Raw genomic sequence first — 23,573 nt, 5'->3', positions numbered from 1 at the left:
CCTCCACCCACCACCTCCCCACGTCGTCCCCGCTCCGGTTTGCTGCCCATCGTGGGCTCGGGGACGTCTCCGGGGTGAGGGTTCTTCTGTTCGAGAGTCGGCGGCCGCGGACAGACGGACAGAGACCGAGGAAAGGGGACCCGAGCTCGCGATGTTTAGGAAACTGAAGCAGAAGGTGGACGATGAGCTTCGGGGCTCCCCTGCCCGTGCCACGTCTCAGCAGCAGCGGCAACAACAGCAGCAGGTTTGTGTGTCCGTGGCATGCGGGACGCGTCAGGGCGCACAGGGCTCGGGCCGCGGCCTCCCACACACAGACACCGAGTCGCTCCTCACCTCCCCCCCCAGTCATCTTACCCTCCTCCTACCCTCCTCTTACCCTGGCGAGAGAATGGATGTGAGACTTACAGGGGCGAAGAGACAGGAAATGGGACTTGACGCGACTCGTGCGGCCTCCTGGCACCAGGAACCCGGACTGACTTTGGACTCTGACACGGGGAATTCTGATTTGTTTGAACTCCTCGTCATATACGAGTTTTACTCTTGCCCCGAAGTTGGCACACCCCTGGGGACGGACGCCAAGGATTAGCACCTCGACGTTAGACATCGTGACGCCAGGAATTGATGATAACAGGGAATGCGGAACTTCTTATTTCAAGCACTTTGACATCAGAAGCACACACCCCACACATTCATGCCCGAGAGCGAGAGATCTCAACGCTACTAGCTGGTCTACAACACTGGTGGCTGGTGGCAGTCCACAACCACAACAACACTGGTGGCAGTCCACAACCACAACAACACTGGTGGCAGCCACCACAACAACACTGGTGGCTGGTGGCAGTCTCCACAAACACAACAACACTGGTGGCAGCCACCACAACAACACTGGTGGCAGGTGGCAGTCCACAACCACAACAACACTGGTGGCACTCCACAACAATACTGGTGGCAGTCCACAACCACAACAACACTGGTGGCAGCCAACACAACAATACTGGTGGCAGTCTCCACAACCACAACAATACTGGTGGCAGTCTCCACAACCACAACAACACTGGTGGTAGTCCACAACCACAACAACACTGGTGGCTGGTGGCAGTCTCCACAACCACAACAATACTGGTGGAACTCCACAACAATACTGGTGGCAGTCCACAACCACAACAATACTGGTGGCAGTCTCCACAACCACAACAACACTGGTGGCAGTCATCACAACAATACTGGTGGCAGTGTCTCTACAACCACAACAATACTGGTGGCAGTCTCCACAACCACAACAATACTGGTGGATGGTGGCAGTCACCACAACCACAACAACACTGGTGGCAGTCACCACAACACCAGTGATACTGGTGGCAGTCACCACAACAATACTGGTGGCAGTCACCACAACAATACTGGTGGCAGTGTCTCCACAACACCAGTGATACTGGTGGCAGCAGTGTCCCTTCAACCACAGTAACCCCAGGGGCGCCAATATCCAGTGTCGTGCGGGTCGCGTAGGGAACTCGGGCTCAACTGAAGCCAACGCCTGTGATGTGTGACCTCTTCTTCATACCACCCACGATCAGAGAGACACGAGGAGGTGGTGAGATGAGAGTCCTGCAACTGTTACTCGGGAGATGCCTCCAGGGCCTATGGCCATCGTGTGTGCTGTTATTAACTTGGGGCTTTAATTGGATGAATGGTATCATCATTTGTGTACCATTGCTCAGCGAATCCCATGCCGAACATTATCACGCTTGGTTTGCAATTTACAAAACAAATAATAGTTTACGTCCAGCAAAGCCAAGGTCGGTTGTAATTGCAATTACGGCAGCATTATTGGCCGACATTGCAATTATAAATGTGTGTAAAATCCATTGCGAATGAATGTATGTTGAACTTTTTTCGCACCGTACGTAGCCAACCGTGCTAGGTGTAGGTTTGAGAAATGACACAGTTGCAATTGACCCTAGATCTGAGATTTAGAAGCACTGCCAATCCAGGCTGGAGGAGTAGTGGTTGTAGTTAGTGGTGGGCTTGGAGGGAGCTGTCCGCCGCATTGAGAGGGAGCCCTTGGCACCGTCTGCTTGCTTGTGTTGTTGTTGTTGTCCGTGCAGGTGGGAGCCCTTGGCACCGTCTGCTTGCTTGTGTTGTTGTTGTTGTCCGTGCAGGTGGGAGCCCGGCCGAGAGCCCCGTCCCTGCCCGAGGGCAGCTTGCTGCAGGAATCTCCCGGCTTCAGCCCGGCCGACAGGGAGGTGAGGCGCCCCCCTGATATCCAGCAACCAAAGACAAAGATAAAGATCCCCCGTATAGCCTTAACAGACTGTAGGGGCCAGTGCTGTTAGCGAGCACCTATGAAGGCCGAAACGGTACACGAGGGGGTGGGTGGCCAGCACCACGCCCGACCGCCTTTGTCTCCCCAGTGGCGATGTTTACACACCGCACCAGGTACTCATTTGAGGCTGAGTCGACCTAGGGGAGGCCCAGGACCGGTTCAGATAATCGTCACTGGTGTTGGCCGTGAGCGGGAATCGAACCCGGGTCGCCAGGTTCATAGCGCAGCGCGCTAACCGCTACACTACCGCTCTCCAGCAACCACACACACGCACTCACGTCGTCAACTTTGGCCCCGACAAACTGGGCTGCACTCATTGTCTTGCTGAAACGCTGCGTACGTAAGGATTAAGAGAATGTTATGGCACAGGCAGCGGCTTCATTATTACAGAGATTCTATTTTTTTCTGGGGAATTGGTTTGTATTTGGGTGACTTACTTTTTCCTTGTGCTTTCTTGGTTCGATGTGTGACGGGTGCCAAGCACGATACCAGTTCATAAATGCATCGCCTTGCTTTGAGAGGTTGTCCTGACCTCATTGTGTGAGTGTGTGCTGCTTTGAGTTCACAACTTTCCGCGTGCCCGAATCGGTTCGAGTGCCTCTTGATGGTTCGAGCTCTTTCCCAGGTGATTTTTGTCTCTCTGTGTCTCTCTGGGTCGTAAAGCTCCTGGCTGGCGTCATAGCCGAGCCAGCGTTAATTTCAGAGTACACTTTGTTTGCTGTGGAAGGCAGGAAAGCTACCAGCCACAAGACACGGTTGGTGAGTGGTGTGGCTAGACTAGCAGCTCTCTGTCCCAGCTTCAGTTTGCCATTGCATATCTAACATCATAACCCTGCATCATCGGCCCGTGTCGCATGATTACTACCCTTACTGGATGTTCTCCCGGTTTTCTGCCTGCGAGGCTTGAGCTATCCCAGAAATATGGATTTGATTTGAAAGTCTATTTAAATAGTTCGCAAAGTGAACCTTTTAGTCGTGCAAGGGACAGTTTGCTGCGTGATTGACATGGTTAAACGTGGCAGAAGAGCCATATCTAGTGGCTTATTAATGTCCTAATGCACAAGTGACTATTTTTATGCACTTTTTTTTATAGGTTGAGATGTTTTCATCAGTACAATTTTTCGTCTTCCATATTTCTGCTTGTGTTGTATAAACTAATTCCTACTACTCCAGAGCGATGGATTAGCATGGGTTATATAATAATAATATTAATGAATTAGTAATTTAAAAAAGGTATACCGCTCAACTAACAATTTTACATAATTTCATGACACCGCTTGTGTTTTTACAGTTAACATTCCACATCTTAGTATTTGAATGAGTGTAAACACACATTTTCTTATGAACAGTAGGTTTTCAAATATTATAATCTATAGAATTGTCATGTTCTTGAATGGCAGATGTTTTTCTTAAAATAAACAAGATGTTATATTATATTCTTGGGTCTTTCGGTAAAGTCACGTAGATAGGTTCGAAGAAAATAACAAAAAAGTACGACGTTTCGATCGCAACACAAGCGACTGCTTTACCGAAAGACCCAAGAATATGAATTCCTGCAGTCACGAAAGCTTTAAGTCAAGATTTAAACGAGATATTTATATACACGATCTTTTCTGGATTATCTGGTATTCTGGAATATAGGATGCACCCCAAACATGTGCCCGATGTCAATAAAGTTATACAAATCTAGTCTCGCACACATGCACCTATCGAATTATAAAATACACCCCCAACTTTCTTTAGAATACAGGGGAAAAAGTGTGTTTTATAATCTGGAGAATACGGAATATTATATATTTGAATGAGTGCATCATGCAGACCAATTGAATGTACAGTAACACCTTGGATTGCGAGCATAATTCGTTCCGGAAACGTGCTTGTAATCCAAAGCACTCATCAGTTGTGATCACGTGACGCTCGGCAGACAAAGCGTATACACCTACTACTCGTATTGCAAGACCTTGCTCGTTTATCAAATTAATATTTACTTAAAAATTTTGCTCGTCTTGCAAAACACTCGCAGACCAAGTTACTCGCAATCCAAGGTTTTACTGTACTATAAACTTTGTGTTCAGGGTGATGCAGGTGCCCAGGACGGAGAAAATGTCAATGGAGACCAGGCCACACCGACCAAGGTGATGCTGCTGTTGCTGCTGGGAGCACATTTTGCTGTCGTGACGTCCCGGGAATACCCTTCATAATCCATATCCATTAACGCGAACCATAATCCGCGTTGTGCAATTTGCATGAGTCATTGTTACTCCAACTTCTGACTAGAAAATTCGCTGTTGAGTGTGACCTATTTGGGGTAAATCAAACATTAGGCAAAGCACATTTTAATGTTGGGTTGTCTACTCAAATTGTATCTCAGAGTAGCAGATGGTAAAATATAAAAAGTGCCACGTCGCTTCACATCTTTCACAAAGACGGTCATATGCAAGTAAGGAAATAGTTCACCTCAACATTGGACCGCAATGTTTTCTCAGAAGTTGGATTTCAATCCTCTCCGGAAGATGGAGCTACGCATCCCATCGATGGAGTCGCTGTTCCGCACCGGCTCCAGGGATTCCCTCAATCGCATCGACGAGGAGAGTCAGCTGAGGGCCGTCCCTCAGTCGCCCACCCCCGGCCCCGAGCTCACGTCGGACATCGAGAGCGAGTCCGAGGAGGGCTCCGCAACGCCCAGCGGCGGCATCGACGGCCTCAGCCGTGACGAGATGGCACACCGCCTGGGACGGATGGAGCGCAGCCTCGTCAAGTACAGAGGGAGGTACACGGAGGTGAGCGGCGCAATCTTACCCGTGACGGCGAGTCTGACACACACGGAGGCAATTGTGTGGGGCCCGAGGCTTTGGCAGCCTGGCCCCCGTCCGTAAGTGAATTTGTGAAACGCTGACAAGTATACAACTTGATCAATTATCACCTGTGCTGATACCATCCACAGTTGGTGTCTATTTGCAAAGATCTTCAACGGGACAAAGAAAAACTTCAGGTACAGTTGAATAATTGTCCTCAATAAAAAAGACATCTCCCTGTTGAACGTTGTCAGTGCATGCCGTATGCGCAGGATACCATCGTGTTGTTTGCGTTTCCTCTGAAGGTGGTTTTAGGTCAAAACCAGGACCGAGCACTCAGGAGGATATCGGAACTGAGAGAGGTGCGGCCATGATTCATAGTTTTTGTGGAAATTGTTACATACGTAAAATTTTATTGTATTTCATGAATATGGTAACTGATTATAATTGTAATAAAAAAAGTAATAGGTTATTTAAAATCAGTTTACACCTTGATAAGCTAAATGTCATATGCTTGGGTCTTTCGGTAAAGTCACGTAGATAGGTTCAAAGAAAATAACAAAAAATAACAAAAAACTACGGCGTTTCGATCGCAACCAAGAATATGAATTCCTGCAGTCACGAAAGCTTTAAGTACAGCTTTGAGCTAAATATCACCTCAAATCCCTTGAAAACGTTTGATTACTATTGACGATAAAGTATTGAATGTCTTACAAAGTACATGCTGTTCAACCTTGGCCAATGTTCTCATTCCATCAGGAGCTGCAGATGGACCAGCAGGCTAAGAAGCACCTTCAGCAAGAGTTCGATGCCTCCCTCGAGGAGAAGGACCAGCTCATCTCCGTGCTGCAGACGCAGGTGTGCACCGGTCCATCCAATGTTGTGCGGACCGAGCGTGTTCGTGTGCGTGCGTGTGCTGCTCCAACCGGAACTCGCTGTCGGCGTCGTCGGGATACGGCAACATCATCACGACGAGGTGATTGCCTTCGTGGTTGTGCAGGTGGCGCTGCTGAAGAAACAGCAGAGAGTCGACGGAATGTCCATGGACGAACACGACTCTGGGTCTGGGCAGACAGGCACAGACGGCGATGCGGAAAGGAGCGGTGGGGATGTACTGGAGGCTTCGATTCCCCGTGATGCCGATCGTGGAGAGGGATCCCACCCACCCGAAGGTAAAATCTCCACGTAACCGCGTTGAGCGTCATGGTTTCCTAGAAACACTTGTAGCTGGGGGCTGAACGAGGGCAGATGTTTCGGCATAAATACTGTAAATAGCTTGGCTCCACTTGGCCGTTTTTGTCCAGCAGGATGGATGGGTGGCCCTGAGGATACGCTCATACAGTGGTCATCAACATTACGTGAAGGGGATTATCAGGCAGCTAAGCTCCTTGCAAGCCTCTCAAAATGTCACTCGTGTTTGCTTTGCCTGTCTGCTTGTGCACTTGCTGGTCCTACACAAGGATTTAGATTAACACAACTGTGTAAATCATACGCACTAGAACGTACACGTCTGCATTTGTCGTTTACCTCGTTTGTAAGTAGGTGTGCACTCTGGAGCGCGCGCGTGTGTGTACACGGTTAGTGCCCTGCGCCACAAACCTGGCAACCCAGGTTTGATTCCCGCTCACAGCCACCACCAGTGGCAATTATTTGAATCGTTTCTGGGCCTCCCCTAGCGACTCAACCATCAAATGAGCACTTGGTGCGGTGTGTAAACGTCACCACTGGAGAGACAAACGCGGCCGGGCGTGGTGCCGGCCACCCACCCCCTCGTGCCCCGTCTCGGCTTTCAAAGGTGCTACTCGCTAACAGCACTTGCCCCAACAGTCTCTTAAGGCTACACGGGGGATCTTGTCTTTGTACGCACGTGCAGATGTCCACAAGGAGCTGGTAGCGACGCGCGAGCGAGTGCGGCGTCAGGAGAACCTGCTGAAGCGCTGCAAGGAGACGATGCGCGTGCAGAAGGAGCGCTCGACCCAGCTGAGTGCCGAGAAGGAGACGCTGCAGGAGCAGCTCGACGAGCGGCTGCAGGAGCTGGAGAAGCTGAAGGTACGGACGCGCCGCTGGCTACGCGATCTCGCCCCACGCTTCATTGTCTTGTGGACTTACTCGAGGCACGGGTGCTGTGGCAGCAGTCGGCAAGGCAGCAAAGTCACGAGCAAACGAATGTCTTGCAATGAGATGAGTGCTTTGAGACAGTGCTGTTTTACATGCTATATAGCTCCAAAACTTGCTTCGCCATGACTTGGTGTATTGTGTGACTGACAAGACTGCCAGCAGCAATGCCTGTTTATCTCCCCGTGTGATTTTAATTCTCCATACGATTTTTGGACACTGGTGGTTCGTGACGTTAGCGGCTACTGTAACAAAGCATTGTTCATGCCGTATCTGAACAGACATGTAGGTGTGTGTTTATAAGTGGATGAGCTCGCACAACAAGGCTTAATGCCCCATGTACATGCAGTGGTTATTGGGATTGCACCAATGAAAGCATTTCCTGCTGTATTTCTGGCCTGCTGTAGTTGGCTTACTTATCGTTTGCAGACCCGTCTCTCCGCGATCCTTTGGGACTTGAATGGTTCCCGTTGCTTTGAGAGCATTTTTTGGTGCTTTTTTTAACTCTGCTCTTGGGGAATGCGTGTTTTGTGACAATTTCCAGTCCGAACTGGGTATAGGTCTGGGGGAAGAGCTGAAGCACGCGCAGGTATGGTCGGCCACATGAGCACCAGGCCTGTCTGCGGGGGACTGCATGGCATCGCTGCAAGTCTCTGCTAGTGCTGACCTGTCTCACTGCAACTATCTCATCTCCACGACCCGTACCTTGTGGTCGTGGAGCTGTTCTAAGACATCCTTCAGCCAGTAAAGTTGTTTATTTTTTCCCTAACAGTCTTGAGAATGCGAAACGTGGCTTGAGCCATCTGGGTTATTCGTTCAGGTGACAATAGAGGTAACGTTTTCTGGAGATGAGGTTACTTGAGATGCCGTTTTTGAATGCCAAGTGACCATACAAAACTGGGATGCTGCCACCTTAATAATATTCAGGCTGATGAATTGTGCTACATCAGTCTGATATTGGCACAGAAATGTGTTACATTCTATTAACTATATAGGAGCCTACTGCTAAGAAAACACTGGTTCTGTTTATAAAGAAACCAGGCTATTCATGAAAAATAGGCTATTTTTGCAGCTATAGATAAAAAAATGAGTGTGTTAATTTCTCATTATTTTCATGAGGCCTCCTGTATTATCTGAAGTTCTTAGCCGTCTAATCCGAGTGAGTATCTGAGTAATCGACCGGTGCAACTTGGAGGGGCTATTTTGCATTTTTTGAGAATGTCACGTAATTTTAATTGGGTCATTTTTTGTAAATAGAAAATAACTTGGAGTCTATAGGAAAAGCAAGTGTTTACTTGTAAAGGTCGGACAGGTGTGAGAACCTGATGCTCACCGTGTCAACTGTGATGTTATCATCTCCTGACAGACAACCCCATCCTCCCCACCCACATTCTGGTAACCCTGTCGTTCGGCTGTCACGGAGTGCCACTACTAAACAACCCTCCCGTTCCTGTTCCACCACTTACGTTCTTCTTCATTGCGAGTGAGCTGCTGGCTGTCCCTCTCTCATGGAGCATCCTCTCGTAGAATAGAGGCCGCATGCATCTGCCTCGATGTTTCCCCTCCCACCGCCCACCAATGGGTGGCCATTGCCACAAACGTCGTGTGTTTCTCCCACCAGGAGCTACACACGGCGGAAAAAACCAAGCTCATCACGCAGCTTGGGGATGCCAAGAACTTGATCGAGCAGCTGGAGCAAGACAAAGTGAGCAAAGTGCTGCCCGCACAAGATCTTTTGCGTGTGGTTGTGTTGCAGTGTGTGCTGGGATTTAAGTGATAAACTGCCAACAGCGTTTCAGTGACGCAGAGGCGCATGTGTTGGATATGTCACTAAAGGTTAAAATGTCTTTTGTAGCTTTACTAAACCGGTTCTACAGCATACCCGTGTTGGATGTCGTGGACACTTTAGCATTCATTAACAGAGCACCTGACAGGAAATACGAGGCTGGATTCTGATGCGTGGGAAGACGGAGGGAGTAGTTGTGGGAGTGGCAGTAGCTGAAACTTGGGTGTAACGCGGTCGGTGATGAGGGTTTATGGAGAGGTGTATGTATGTTGAACTTTTTCTGCATGTGGGTCACCAGGCAGCCGGTGTTGTGCTGAAGTGGTACGTGTGTGCGTGGGTGTGGGTGGAAAATTGCTGACGCCGCGTGAGCAGGTGAATGGATCGTCGCCGACGGGAGCTGCTTAAGAGCTCATGAGCGGCACGCCAACGGCGTGTGCGTGTTTTCTCCAGGGCATGGCGATTGCGGAGACGAAGCGTCAGATGCACGCCACGCTGGAAGCCAAGGAGGAGGAAGTGGGGCTGCTTCGCTCTCGGCTGCAGGACGTGATGAGCGAGCGCGAAGAGCTGGCGGAGCAGAAGGAGCGCGCTGACCGTGCCGGTGCGGGCGCCTGCGCCACAGTTTCAAGAACGTCGAGATCTCACATGTTGGCTCGTAATGCGGCCATAAGGGAGTCCCATATCGACCGGCTAAATTGTTTACCATTTTTAAATATGTAAATTTTCTGCTCGATTGTTTTTTTGTACAAACTTGCAGTGGTTGGAGGAGTTTTCGTTTTCACACGTGCATGTTACGTCACACGGTGTGCCTTTTTTTCGCTCAGCCTTTGAGGAGCTGGAGAGGACGGTGGGTGCAGCGGAGGAGGCGCGGAGGAGGGCGCAGGCGGAGATGGAGGAGCGGCTGGCAGCTGTGGAGCGTGCCGGCGAGGAGGAACGGCAGAGCCTGCTTTTGGAGCTCTCACGAGCCAAGCAGAAGGTGGTGAAGCACATGAAGGCAAGTTTGCTGGGGAGATTGGGGTCACACACCGATTGGTTGTTCTTTCCTCCAGATTAGATCCATGCCACTATATGTTGTGGCCGAAGGTCAATGACGAGCCAGAGGCGGCCGTTAAAGAGTTACGCACACAGTGGGTTTATGATTGCTGCACTTTCTTATCCACGCTTTCTGTTTTTCACAATGTAATGTTTAACTGGTGAGTTGTAACGTTGACTCTTGCTTGCAAATACACAACCACGATTGAAGGCGTGACGCCTCACTTAGTAGGAAGTTCCCACACTACGGACCCCGCATAGCAATGGAGTGCGATCATCAACTGTCTGGGTATTAAGCCGTCTGACAGAATTAGCATCATCCGCTCACCCACAAGCGCTGTGCAAGCGGTGATCTGTAAACTGAAAAAACATTCAGTCAGGCTGGGAGAGGGTCACCTTCCCATCATCTCCCTAAAAAGCTAAATGCGTATTAGAGTTTTGCATAAACAAGCACGACACTTAAAATACACTGAAGAAATGCAATCGTAAAACAGCAACATGTGAAATGAGACTTTAAAATAATGACCTTATAATAAATTCATGGAAGAGAATACAACTTTGTACAAAATGCACGCGCTGACTAACAGCATTGCATAGAACATTGATTCTTACTTGGCACATTTTTTGACACGGCATCATGTGTACAAAGAAGATACTCCTCGGTCTAAATTTGAACATTCCTTGGTGGTTTGCAATGGACTTTTGCCAAGCAGAAGTCATCGGAAGAGCAGCTGGCTGGCCTACAGCAGGCGAACGCCGAGGCTCTCGCCCAGAGGGACAGCGAGTGGCAGGAGAAGCTGTCCCAGCGTGAGCACGCTGCCCAGCAGGACCTGCAGGCTGCCCTGGTGAGCCGGCGGTCACCTTGCCCAACATCCCTGTGCTCATCTCATTGACTGTTCCATTTCCAAGTCAATAAATGTCAACGGTCAAACTGGGCCAGTGAAATTTCTCGCTTTGCTATAGATGACACGTTCAATACAGATTTCCCCTCTGCGATTAGTTTATTTTAATTGTCAGTTCGGAATACAGGAATTTGAGAATTTGACCTTTGAAAAAGCTTGACCTATCGTTCCCTTTATGTTTGATGATATGCATGTAGTAGAGTATGGGTGGCTGAGCTCTGGGTTTGAGTTTAAAGCCAAAAGTATTCGGGGTAGTGACGGTCACACTAGCTGTGACTGATATGTAAGTGTTTACTTATTTATTTTAAAATTGTAACTGTTATAAGGATAGTGCCTCACTTGCACTGCCGAGCTGAGTCTGAGCACGTGTGTGCAGTGAAATATATGAAGAGTCAAGGATGAGTTAATGGCATATTTGAACAGAGAACCCTCCAGTGAGGGCGACGTGCTGATGATTGTTATCATGTGACCAGGAGCATTGCCGCAGCGACTTCTTGGCCCAGCTTCGGGAGAAAGAGCAGCAGCAGCTGCTGGCCCTTGAGGAGGTGGAGCTGCAAAAATCTGCCATCTTGGCACAGGAAGAGAAGAAGAGGGAGGAGCTTTCGGCCCACGTGGAGGCCCTACGCACGGTGCTCCACCGACAGCCACTGCTCCAGACACATTCTCAATCGTTGCCTTGGCAACAAATGTCCGTAATCGTTATACGTAATAGCTTCCTGCTGGCCCCACACTATGGTAGTTGTTGATCTGCTTTTGTAGCTGATGCATCTGATTTATGACTGACACTCTTCCATTTTCCTTGAATGCTTGTTGAGCAATCACCTAAGTGTGTGAACGTCAACACGGCTAACGTGGCACATTTGTAATGAGAGCGGTTTGTCAACAGAGGACGCTGGAGTTGGAGAGCTTGGTGGAGAAGAGCACAGAAACGCAACGCGATGGTGGCGGGGCGGTCCCTGGCACGCACGTGGAGGCCGTGAGGCCTTGCCACCAGGTGGAGCAGGAGGCCGTGGCAGGAGTTGGGAAGCAGAAGATTTTACAAGAGGAGCACGAGGCAGCCTTGCAGGCCTTGTGTCAGCAGCACCGGGAAGAGGTGGAGAAGCTGCAAGCGTCTCATCTGGAAGAGCTGAAGTCGAAGGTGGAAGAAAATAAGTCCAAGTTCCAAGAGCACATTATGGACATGAATATGAAGCATATGCAGGTGCTTGAAAGTATGCAGGACGAACTGGAGAAGACCAGTTTTGACTTGGACGAAGTTAAACGAGTAAGGGATGAATTAGAAAGTAACTTAAAAATATTGAAAGATGATAAAACGGTGCAGCAGCAGCAGTTTGAGGAGCAGATACAGTTAGAGAAAGAGCAACATGAGCAAGAGCTTGGCTCACGACATGCAGAGGAGTTGCAGAAACTCAATGATAAAATAGCTGCGCTGGAGATGGAGAGGACAAACCTGGACTCTTCCCTGGCCGAAGCCAAAGCTGCAAGTCAGGCGGCTGCTGACGAGGCTCAACAGGAGGTCGTTCAGCTCAAGAATGAGCTCCAGCGAAAAGAGGAGGAGACGGTGGCGACGGTTGCAGAGGCGAATGGCAGGACGAGTAAACTGAGCGAGGATCTTGAGAACCTGAACAGGACCGTCGGCGAGAAGGATGAAGAACTTGTGTCTCTGAGACAACAGCTGTCCCAACGAGTAGAAGAACTCAATGTGCAGCTGGAGGAGCAGAAGAGAGTTCTAGAAGAGAGCATTGAAATGGCCAGGGAGCAGCATGACGTGCAAATCAAGGAGCGGGATGCAAAGTTGGATCTTTTCAAACAAAAGGGCAAAGAAATGCAGGAGAAATATAAAAAGAAGCTCGCGGATAAGGACACGAAGTTCAAGGAGGAAATAGGAAAACTCAAGAGTGCTCTCGGCAAGAAAGAGCAGGAGATGAGTGACATCATGAGCGATCACGCTCGAAAGAATTCCGAAGGAATGGACGACGCCCTGCTGAAGCTCGAGCCGACGCAGCGAGATCAATTGCAAGGTTTGGTGGCGAGACATGACCAGGAGCTGGAGGAGTTGGGCAGGAGCTGGGAGGGCAGGCTCGGCCAGCAGGTGGAGGAATTGAGAGAGAAGCACGAGGTGGAACTGCAGGAGAAGGAGCAGATGGTGGCGCAACTGGAGAGCAAGATTGCCGATTTTGAAACGGAGAGGAAAATGACATCGGAAGAGTTGATCGCTGCGAGAGAAGAGCTTAAAGAAAGAGAAAATAAACTGCAGCTCCTGCAAGAGGAGGTTGTTCAAAAAAGCAGCAAGTTGGAGGAACTGGGGCTTAATCACGTGAAGATTATTGAAGAGAGCACGCTCGCCTTTCAGGCAAAAATCACAGCAGTGGAACAAGAATGCTCACAACAAACTTCCAAATGTGAAGAACTAGAAAATGAGTTATCGAGAACAACGGTTAAGTTACAAGAGCTGGAGCAGGTTTACAAAGAACTTCAGGATCAGAGTAAAGAGAATCAACAAAAGATTGAAAATGCATGTGTTGAAAAAGAAGCAGAATTTAAAGAGGATGTTAAAAGACAGTGGACCTCCTCATGTTCTCACCTGGAGGGGGAATTGAAAGGGTTAATGGATGGCTGCAGCGAGAGACTGTCAATGTCAGTCATTGCTGTTGGCCAACGACTTGAAAGCTGCAGAGACTTGACCGGCAAATTGAAGGATGGCATCAAGTCCAGAGACCGCAAGTTAACCGACCTGGAAGTGCAGCTCGGGAACCTCCGTGAGCAGAACGAGCAGTTGCAGAAGGAGAGGGAGGAGGAGCTGCAGCAGAGCTCGCGGAAGGACAACAGACTGGAGCAGCTCACCCAGGAGCTTCGTGCAGCTTTATCGGAGAAGCAGGAGTTGGAGAACAAGACGCTGAGTATCGCCAACAACCTGAGTGAAAGGGAAGCGTTCATTGAGCAGCTTCAGAAGAGCGTCGAATATAACAACTTGGCTTCGAATGAAGTGGCAGAAAAGCTCAAGGAAACGGACTCCCGTATTATTAGCCTGGAGACGCAGAATCGCGACATGCAGGAACGACTTTCCGCAAGCATTAGCTTACAGGAAAAGGATGAACTCATAGCCCAGCTGGAGGAGATGCACACTGTCAAAGTGGAACAGTTTAAGAAAGAGATAGGCGAGCTCTCTGTGGCTCTTTCTAAAGCATCAGAAGAGAAGGCAGGGGTCTGCACACAGGTCGAATTCTTGGAGGCAAAAATTGCTGAGATGCAGAAAGAAACTGAGACGTTGTTGACCCAAAAACAAACGGCAATTGAAGAACTCCAAAGTCAGGTCAAGGATCTTTTAGCAGAGCATGCAGCCAGTATTGCTGAGAAGATTACTCTAATAGAGCAGCTGCATGTGGGTAAGCAGGAGCTAGAGAGGCAGCTTGTGGAGGTGCAGTCCTTGCTGAAGGAGAACGAACTGGAGAAGGACAAGCTCGCGAAACAGCTGTGTAACACAGAGACGCAGCTCCTCCAGAGGCTGGAAGACACCAATGCTGAAAAAGAAAAAGTCTTCAAAGAGCTTGTGACGCAGCTGGAAGAAACGAAGGCCAAATTGTCCTCCATTCAGAACCAAGCTGACTTTGCAAAGGCAGAAAATGAGAAAGTAATTCAAGAGTTGAAAGAGGCACACGGCATAGCTGTGCAGGGCCAAAGAGAAGAAATCTCAAAGCTTCTTGGTGAGATTGAGGCCTTTAGATTAGGCGATGGGGAAGTGACCAACAAGGTGCGGGGATTCGAAACGGAGGTGCAAACGTTAAGGGCAGAACTTGTACAAAAGGAGACGGAATGGCAAAGAGCTATGGAGGAGATAAGGGAGACTAAAGACAAGGAGTTGTCAGCTCTTCAAGCGCGACTGACCGAGGAAAGCTCTGGCAAGCAGGAGTTGAAAAAGAAAGCTGAGCAAAGGATAACAGTTTTAAAACGACAGATGGAAGAAAAGGAGAAGATTGCTGCGGCCTTAGAGCTCAGAATAGAGGAATCGCAAAAGCAGGTCGGAGAGAAGGAAGCTGCTGTACGAGAGTTTGAGGAGAGAACAGCAGCTCTTCAGAATGCCCTTGAGGTAGAGAAGTCGAAGTTGGAGTCCACAGTGACCGAGAAAGGGGATTTGGCCATTACATTAGAAAGTAAACTGAAGGAAACGGAGGCCGTAGTCGCAGAGAAAGAAACGATCAACAAGGAACTGGAGGCAAAGGTGGGTGATCTCGAGGCTGCTCTGAGAGACAAGGAAAAGCTGGATGTGAAGCTGAAGGACCTGGAGAGTAGCCTGCTCGACAAGGAGACCCTCCTGCAGAGCTACACTGCCGGAGCGGACGAGAAGGCGCGCTCAGACCACGACCTGCAGAGGCTGCTCGGTGACCTGAAGCAGCAGCAGCAGGAGCTGCACGGCAAACTGCAGGAAGCGGAGACGGAGAAGAATCAGACGAAGAAGGAGGCCACTCGGCTTCAGAAGGACCTGCGGCTTCTGCGTAAGGAGCACCAGAAGGAGATTGATGTGATCAAGCAGGAGGCGTTGAAGGAGGCTGCGGAGAAGTACAAGTACGTCTGTAGGGCTGTCTGGCCCCGCTTACTGAATGTTTGAAAATAGTACCTGTTACAGATGTGGTCAGAGATCTATATAGATTCTAGATTTGAAGCTTTCGTGACTGCAAGGATTCATACTCTTAGGTTTTTTCGGTAAAGTCACGTGGGTGATTTATAATTTTATTTTTATTTCTATTACTATTTCTATTATTTTTATTATTTATTTTTACTTACGTGACTTTACCGAAAAAAACCTAAGAGTATCTATATAGATGTGAATTATGTCTTAAAATTACAGCAAGAGATAGCAGATCACACATGTGTGTGATAGATGAAACATACATGTTGAAACTTGTCACAGATCTACAACTATCCCTCAGTGTAAACATGGCCAGTTTCCACAGCGTAATTCACCCTGTCTGGGTTTTTTTTGTCGCTAGAACAGGCACTTCAATTTGTTCTTCAGCGTCACATTTCGCATGAGTGATGTTCGATAATAATGCTTCGCTTCATTAGGCTGCTTGTATTTTATTTTAAAACGCGTGAGTGCAGAATAAATTAGTGACAGCCTTCGATTTCTGTGTTTGCCGACTGCACCGTTGCAGGAACGATTTGGAAGACTTGCAGGTGCAGCACGGCTCGGCCATAAAGCAGCTGATCCGCGAATTCAACACGAAGATGTCGGAGAAGGAGCAGGAACTGGAGGCGGCCGTGAAAGAGGCCATGAGTGAGTCTGGCCCCATGCCTGTTGCAGCATATGGCTCCTGTGACACTTTAAAAACGATTCCTTGCTTCCGACAGCAGTGTGTTCACGCGTTGGATTAGCCTATGTGTACCGGAAGACATTCTTACATGGTGAGCGAAGATGTACGTACGTACGTGTGTATGTTGAACGTCTTTCGCACCGTACGTAGCCAACCATCCTAATCGGAGGTGCGGAGGAAAGACAGCAAACTCAACACAACATGAGACGCAGCTGCCTGCCCAGACTTTACGTGGCATCCTAACATCGACTAAATCCCAACAGCAACATCCCTAATTTGGCTTCATAGCATCAGTCTGTGGAGGCTCAATGCAGTCACTACTTGACTCTCTGCGTCAAGAGGTATTGGCTGCGAACTAACGAGCAGCGTCACATTGAACGCGGTGCTACAATTCACCGTTACGTCAACTTGTGCCCCTAGGTTTTAAACCACGCGTTGGCCGTCGGGCACTGTTGGGGGGCGGGGGGGGGGCAGTATCCCTTCTTGCTGTGAGAGCTGCGATTGCCCGTGTGCCCAGACAAAGGTGAGGAGGTGGAGACGGAGCTGCTGCGTTTGCACAAGACCAAGGTTCAGGACCTGCTGGAGCAGCTGACAGAGAAAGATGCCCACATCACCCGCACTGCCCAAAAGTATGAAGAAATCGTGCAGGTAAAAACGCAAAGTACAAATCGTTTGTGGGGCCCCATGTGGCTTCAACAATCTGCGCAGTGATGGTTTTCACCCCCTATAATGCTGAGTGGACAACGTAGCAACACAGCGTGTGGATAAAGTGATATTGTCACTTGCTGTGAATAATGAGAAATTCACCCAAGTCTGTGCACTCACTGTGTTTACATTCCTTAATGGGTCATCATTTACAGGAAGTGGTATAAATGAATAGTCCCCAATGCGATCAGTAGAGAACATGTCCACATAGCCGCTGAAGCCCAAGGCAAGCAGGAGGCAGTGATGGCTACACTATACTGATGATTTCAAACAAGGATGAAGCCGGTGTCTACTTGTCTCACTATCCTGCTGCTGCCTAAAATATTGTTACGTGGCCACAATTTTGCCTCTTGAGCCGACGGTCTAAACAAACACGGCGGTATTTATCCAGAATCGGAATATTTATTCTGGAGGAATCCAATGAGCTATCAAGCTCTATTCTCACAGATGTCCAGCAAAAACGTTTGCACAGATGTCCGTTTATTGTACGCGATGGGAGGGAAGCGGTCACGCTGGAGCGTGTGTGGACATGTGTACGCTGTGCGCGGTTTGGGGGCGGGGTGCAGAGCCGGGACGAGGAGCACCAGCAGCAGGTGCGGGAGCTGCAGGCGGCGCTGCTCGCCGAGCAGGAGCAGCACCAGCAGAGGGAAGTTGCCCTGCAGGAGCACGCCGACCAGCTTGGCCTCAACGCCTCCCAGCAGGTGTGTCCCCACGGCACCGGCTCTCGCTCCCTCGACGCTACGCATGACGCCTCGTCTGTTTTCTTTGATGTGTACCCTTGTCTATATACATACGAGAGCAGTTATCACCGTGAATTCCATTTTAATGTTTCTTTAACTTAATTGTGTTACGTGTCATTTGTGGAAGGCAATTTTTTTTCGGGAATTTTTTAAATTTATATTTGTGCGGTATTGCTTAATTCGTCTGTAACGCAATTCTTGTTTTTGCTTTCTCTAAATTCTTTGGATGATTTTTCTTCAATTTATATTTGTTTCTTGGTGGTCAGTCCACGTTGACGTGAAATCAATTACACATGCCCTCTAATATTACCCACAATGCTCTATGTACATATTTTATGTTAATCGCTGACCCATATTGAGTAAAATTGTATCTGTCTTGCCCTGTGTAACTTACTCTGTTAGGTTATCAACTTCGAAAGTAAAACATCCAGTGACACTGCCCATTATTAGTCAATGTCCTTGTTTATGGACAGCCTTAATACAGGTTGGGATGTTAAGTGAGCTTCAGCTTTATTAATTATCTAGGCCCAACTTATGTGGATTTATTCTCAGTGTTGTAGTTTGTATAGGAGCATTAAATGCACAATCGTGTACTCAACAGTACATGCTTTACTTTCCTTCCAACGTTCCAAGTGACTCCTGGCAGTTGGACTCAAATGGAAGTGCATGTTTTTTCCCTTCTCACCAATCATATCCGTCTAGGTTGCTCAGCGGTAGAGCGAGTTGGCTAACGATCGAAAGGTTGCGAGAGTTCAAATCCCGGTTGGGGGTTGACTCAGCTTATCGTCCGCTCAGGATCATTAAAACAAGCACCACTTTGTAGTCAAGACAATGGCAGTGGTTATCGGTGTACACTTGCCCCACCACCATAGCAATGTGGAATTTCTGTCACTGGCTCAGGGCTGTAATCAGAGGATGAGCACTGCCTCACTGCTCATTTTAGCAGGAAATCACTTTGACCTGAACCCAGTCATGGCAAGAGAGTTGCCATTACCCAACCTAAAGGTGTGTGTTTAAAGCAGCAGCAGCAGCAGCAGCGCAGGTCCCGTCCAGTCACGAGAGCATTCGCGCAAGCGGCTGTGTTGTTGTTGGCGTCTAGGGGACTAAATAACCTGTGACGCCCCTAACCACCAGACGTGTGACCTCAGCATTGGCCGCCTGTTGTTGCGCATGCTTACTTTACATGCGATGCGATGCCAGGAGATGAAAATGAAGCAGTATCTAAAGAAAAAGCTTCTGTCCATGAGTAATCTACAGCAGGTAGCCTGCTCCACCGATGCTTGGCAGTGTTGTCATTGTAAAACCACGTTCATCATCTTTGAATGCTTATTTCTTTTTAGTTGCTGCCAGTGCATGGGATGCAGCAGGTACTTTTATTTTCGTTTTGAGAGTTTTCTAAATTTTAATTTGTCATGTAACCCATACGCATGGCTTCCTGATCAACAATCCAGAGATTCACGTGTAAATACCGCATGGGCAAATTTTCCAAAACGCCGTGCAGCTCATCACGTCACTGGTATCGCTCACCACATCACCATCGTGTCGATCACATCACTCACCACTGATGTACTGTGCACCATCATGCCACTGACGTGCTTGCCGACTGTGTTTATTGACAGGACGTTCACAGGCAGAGCCAGACAGAAGTGGAAAATATGCAGGTACCACTGCATTTACACACTTGAAGCGAGCAATCTCTCCACAGACACCACAGTGTATGTAACACCACTGGCATAATCACATGTGACGTGACACAGCATGGCAATGAACTGATCTAAAGCTTTTTTAAAACTAAACTATTTTAACTTTTCCAGGTAAGGATTTACACAATGTCATTTTGCAATGAATTGTTGGCACAGGCAAGTCAGACTCGGACTTTATTACAGCTGGTGAGGCCCATTAAGCTCCGTAGCACTTTTACGAGGACGACCGCAGCCCAAGGCCGAGGGCAGGCACGGCAGTTACGGACATTGCAGGGTGGGAATGTACAAACTATAAATAGCAACAACGAATGATATTTACACAAAATATGCCAAAACTTCCTGCAAACAGGAAAAGCAATAAAGAGTGCTTGTATAGCAATCACAAAACAGTGTCGAAAGAAATGCTGTCACAGACGTATGTAAATAAACCGCGTGTGCAGCATCGGACAAATGAATTATGTCTTACTGCCGTCCGACATCAGAGTCAACTTGCAGAGAAGACGACACTGCTTGCAGAGGCCCGGTTGCAGGAGCAGGAGTTCAAAGAAAAGGTAACAACAGCAACAGCCCCGCAACACCAAGCAAGAATCCCAGCGTACGGGAAACATTTGTATAAAAAACCCTGCAGCCACGGGTGCCAATACCGCCACGCTGACAACATCTCTACTCGCCACACATTCACTTGTGTGACACTCTGCCTTTCATCCATTACTTACATTAATCTTCTTTGGTATGGATTAATAACGGCAGATTAAATATGTAATTTTAGATTTGTTATCCACTCGATTGTTCAGAAGGAGAGTGGATCTCGTCCATTCCCCCTTTGAACGAGTGAAGACGGCATCGGCGGCAGGGTGTTTGCGATGCGGTTGATGGTTTGGGATTCGTGGCCGCACTCGCAGGCCGCCTAGTCTTTGGTACATTGATAACGCACACACTGTGATGGCTTCTGCAGTACAGATGGACGTACGTCTGTCGACAAGCGAGACCTGTGGAGGTGTGTTTCTAATGTGCTCGCTCGTGGTGTCCGTGCTGCAGATTCATTCCTTACAGGACCAGGTGAATGTTTACGAGAAGCGAATGGCTCTTCCGTTTGGGGCATCGTACACAGGTGGGCTAGCACCCCGTCGTCCCGTCACACTCACCCGTTCCTTGATGGCCTTCGTGGGCCGAGATACACACACTGCCCACAACACTCGGTTACCATTACCCCTTGCCCAGTTGGAATGAATAATACTGGTAGGAACCTCCTGGTTACACCAGCCCACAGGGGATTATTGTGTCCGTCCGTCCATCGTTCATCCAAAAATGGGTGGGGAGGGGTTGGGTGGGGAGGGGAGGGTGGGGAGGGGCTGGGTGGGGAGGGTGGGGCTGGGTGGGGAGGATGGGGAGGGTGGGGAGGGTGGGGCTGGGTGGGGAGGGGCTGGTCACCCCGTGGTGCCCTTATAAAACTCAACGTTTAATCTACTCACGCTGGCTAGTGCCCACCCTCACAGTCGGCCATATTTGCGGAATACACCACGCCGCCGTTGACCCTGGCCATTGACCGAGCAACCCAACATTCCTACCAGCTCCCTCTGCAGGAATGTGTTTATTCTGACCAAGGTTGCATGCTGTACTGAATGTGTCCCTTTGTGTGTGTGTGCGCAGGCGCACATGGGAGTCATGATTTGTCGGGAGAGCCGACAGAGTTTGAGTACCTGCGGAAAGTACTATTCGAGTACATGATGGGGCGGGAGACTAAGGTATGTGGGTTGAGGATGCCACACATTCACCTGCAGGTGCCAGTGCCGATTCACTAAATCCACACAGCCATTGGGCTTGGCCAGGCAAAGTCTGTTTTTACAAAACTCGTCACCCAGCAGTTCCGAAATGTTCTGGAAACATATATTATACTTTTCACTGCACTAATACTGACTATGATACTGATTATAACACATCGGATTGTGGAATATCGAAACGGTACAAAGGGTACACAATGGGTTATCTTGGTAGTATGAGTGCAATTTTTTTTGCTGGAGTGGAAAAGCTCTGTATTAATACTCCCTTAATGCTGAGCAGTTGGGGTGGGAGGACAACCTATGGATTACATTCATCGTCGCCATACGTTGGCGTTTGACTAGACATTTGTGCACGCTGTGGTGTGTTGTGCGTTGGTGTGCACATTCACACAAACGCGTATCACCAGTGCGCGCCGGTAGAAGTCGCTTCTCAGCCAGCCCTGGCTTCCCCTATCATTTGGCTTCTAATAGCGAAGAATTTCTTTTTTTTTGGGCTCTGCTCTTGCGCACCCAGGTTGGTTTTGCTCGTCTGCCATCTGCTTAGTCTCTCGCAGTCCCGTTTGTCAGAGCCAAATGCCGCATTCACCATTCTGCAGGACGGTTACCCCCGGCAGCTTTGTCTTTGAGTGAAACCACTGAAGATTCGAGCGCCAACACAAATCTTTTTGTGGCTGTGGATTCCATTAGCATTGCGACACGTCGCTGCCTCTTGCACAGTTACAGTGGGGATGGCCGGGTAGAATGCAGCGGCTGTCGTTAAGAACCGTGCCTCCTCTGTTGAACTGCACTTAGGCACAGAGTAAGACGAGCGAGGGGCATGCTGTACAGAAAGAATCACTTTAGATTCTCAATATCCCTGCACCTGCAATTCCTGCTTGATCCATATTTGCTCCCACAAACCACGCCCGTTCCTACCTTGACGTGCACCCGCTCGCAAACACAACAGATCTCACTCGCTTGCACGTTTTGCCCCCTCCCCATTAGCCGTGGTGCTGTATTACTCTGGTGCGTGTGAACGCCTATTGTAACAAAAGCTACTGCCTCACACCAGCCGTTTCCGTCTGGGAGTGAGAAGATGGCATTCGTGCTTCCATGTTGATTTTAAAGACTGGCGTTTCTTTGTACAATTTGCAATTACTCTGTTGTCATGATTAAAAACTGTAAACAACACTTTGAAAATAACACTGAATTCATTGATAATTGAAATATGCAACCAGCCACCCAAGCCACAATGGCAATACCTGTTGTGATGCCATCCGAGTCTGAGACGGAAGCTGCTCCCCATGCTCCCTGGACACGTGGCAATGCCCACGTCATCGCTTGCCTCGTCACCGTTCGTGCGTGTCGGTGTGTGGGTGTGTCGGTGTGTCGGCGTGTCGGCGTGTCGGCGTGTCGTAGACGCTGGCCAAAGTCATCACCACGGTGCTCAAGTTCACACCAGAGCACAGTGAGAAGGTGATGGAGCGCGAGGAGGCGCGCGCCACGGTGAGACACAAAGGCGGCGGCGCAATCGGCAGGTGGTGACGGGCCGTGCGTGTACCCCCCTTCCACTGCTGTACATATTCTAGATTTGAAGCTTTCGTGACTGCAAGGATTCATACTCTTAGGTTCTTTCGGTAAAGTCACGTAGGTAAAAAAATTATAATAATAAAATAATAATAAATGAAAATAAATCAATTAAATCACGACGTTTCGGAGGCAACACAAGTCTCCGTCTTCAGGTGGGACCGTCACAGCCAAATTTCTCTTCACTTGATACAGTACATTTAGCTGTGACGGTCCCACCTGAAGACGGAGACTTGTGTTGCCTCTGAAGCGTCGTGATTTAATTGAGTTATTTTCATTTATTATAATTTTATTATTATATATATATATTTTTACCTACGTGACTTTACCGAAAGAACCTAAGAGTATGCTGTGCATATGCCTGAGCGTGCCATTGTGGCGAATCCGCACACTAGCTTGGATGCGTGTGTTCATGCCCTTGTGTGCTGTCATCGTTATACTCGTGGGTTAGCGTGCGAGTGCTGGAAACTTTCGGTAGAAGTCCTTCCTCCGCCCTCCTTACAAACCCCTTGCTTGCCGAATTGATGGCTTCCGTGCCACAACTCTCCAAAAGACATTTCTTGAGCCCTACTACACGTGAGCGTGTTGGTTTCCTACATTGTAACCCACTTATATGCCTTGTTCTTTCCGAGTATATTTAAATCCAGGTTCTCAGGAAACATAATTTTTAAAGGGCTTCTGATATGCAGCTTGAGTTCAGTTGTGTTTAAAAGTATTTAATATTTGCATCACTAATTGGCACAATGTTTTGTGAAAATTAAGTATTGCGATTTCAAATAATTTAGCATGCACTAATGCATACAGTGCTCCATATTT

At 48.7% G+C, this 23,573-nt stretch overlaps 1 protein-coding gene across 5 annotated transcripts in view; it reads left to right on the top strand.

Annotated features, from left to right (window-relative positions):
- Positions 1-23,573, top strand: part of GOLGA4 (golgin A4) — a 25,282-nt gene continuing 1,709 nt past the window's right edge. For 2 of the 5 annotated variants that reach the window (XM_061555957.1, XM_061555956.1), the window contains exons 1-25: positions 1-244; positions 2,160-2,243; positions 2,987-3,082; positions 4,399-4,458; positions 4,810-5,103; positions 5,268-5,315; positions 5,424-5,480; positions 5,878-5,976; positions 6,119-6,290; positions 6,992-7,167; positions 7,778-7,822; positions 8,855-8,938; positions 9,470-9,617; positions 9,841-10,010; positions 10,762-10,893; positions 11,424-11,579; positions 11,837-15,513; positions 16,104-16,225; positions 16,780-16,910; positions 17,534-17,668; positions 19,327-19,368; positions 19,893-19,961; positions 20,449-20,521; positions 21,061-21,155; positions 22,590-22,676. In XM_061555957.1, the coding sequence (XP_061411941.1) occupies positions 152-244; positions 2,160-2,243; positions 2,987-3,082; positions 4,399-4,458; positions 4,810-5,103; positions 5,268-5,315; positions 5,424-5,480; positions 5,878-5,976; positions 6,119-6,290; positions 6,992-7,167; positions 7,778-7,822; positions 8,855-8,938; positions 9,470-9,617; positions 9,841-10,010; positions 10,762-10,893; positions 11,424-11,579; positions 11,837-15,513; positions 16,104-16,225; positions 16,780-16,910; positions 17,534-17,668; positions 19,327-19,368; positions 19,893-19,961; positions 20,449-20,521; positions 21,061-21,155; positions 22,590-22,676 (6,345 nt within the window). In that variant the 5' untranslated portion in view covers positions 1-151. Of the gene's footprint in view, positions 245-2,159; positions 2,244-2,986; positions 3,083-4,398; positions 4,459-4,809; positions 5,104-5,267; positions 5,316-5,423; positions 5,481-5,877; positions 5,977-6,118; positions 6,291-6,991; positions 7,168-7,777; positions 7,823-8,854; positions 8,939-9,469; positions 9,618-9,840; positions 10,011-10,761; positions 10,894-11,423; positions 11,580-11,836; positions 15,514-16,103; positions 16,226-16,779; positions 16,911-17,533; positions 17,669-19,047; positions 19,263-19,326; positions 19,369-19,892; positions 19,962-20,448; positions 20,522-21,060; positions 21,156-22,589; positions 22,677-23,573 lie in introns of those variants that run through there. The other 3 variants (XM_061555960.1, XM_061555958.1, XM_061555961.1) reach the window with 3 other exon arrangements.

This window comes from Lethenteron reissneri, chromosome 21 (genome assembly GCF_015708825.2).
Source record: "Lethenteron reissneri isolate LAM-NWPU_2019-01 chromosome 21, ASM1570882v1, whole genome shotgun sequence".
In the NCBI taxonomy this organism is placed as follows: domain Eukaryota; kingdom Metazoa; phylum Chordata; class Hyperoartia; order Petromyzontiformes; family Petromyzontidae; genus Lethenteron; species Lethenteron reissneri.
Note: the sequence above shows the minus strand (reverse complement) of the source record. Positions and strands in the feature narration are given on the sequence as shown.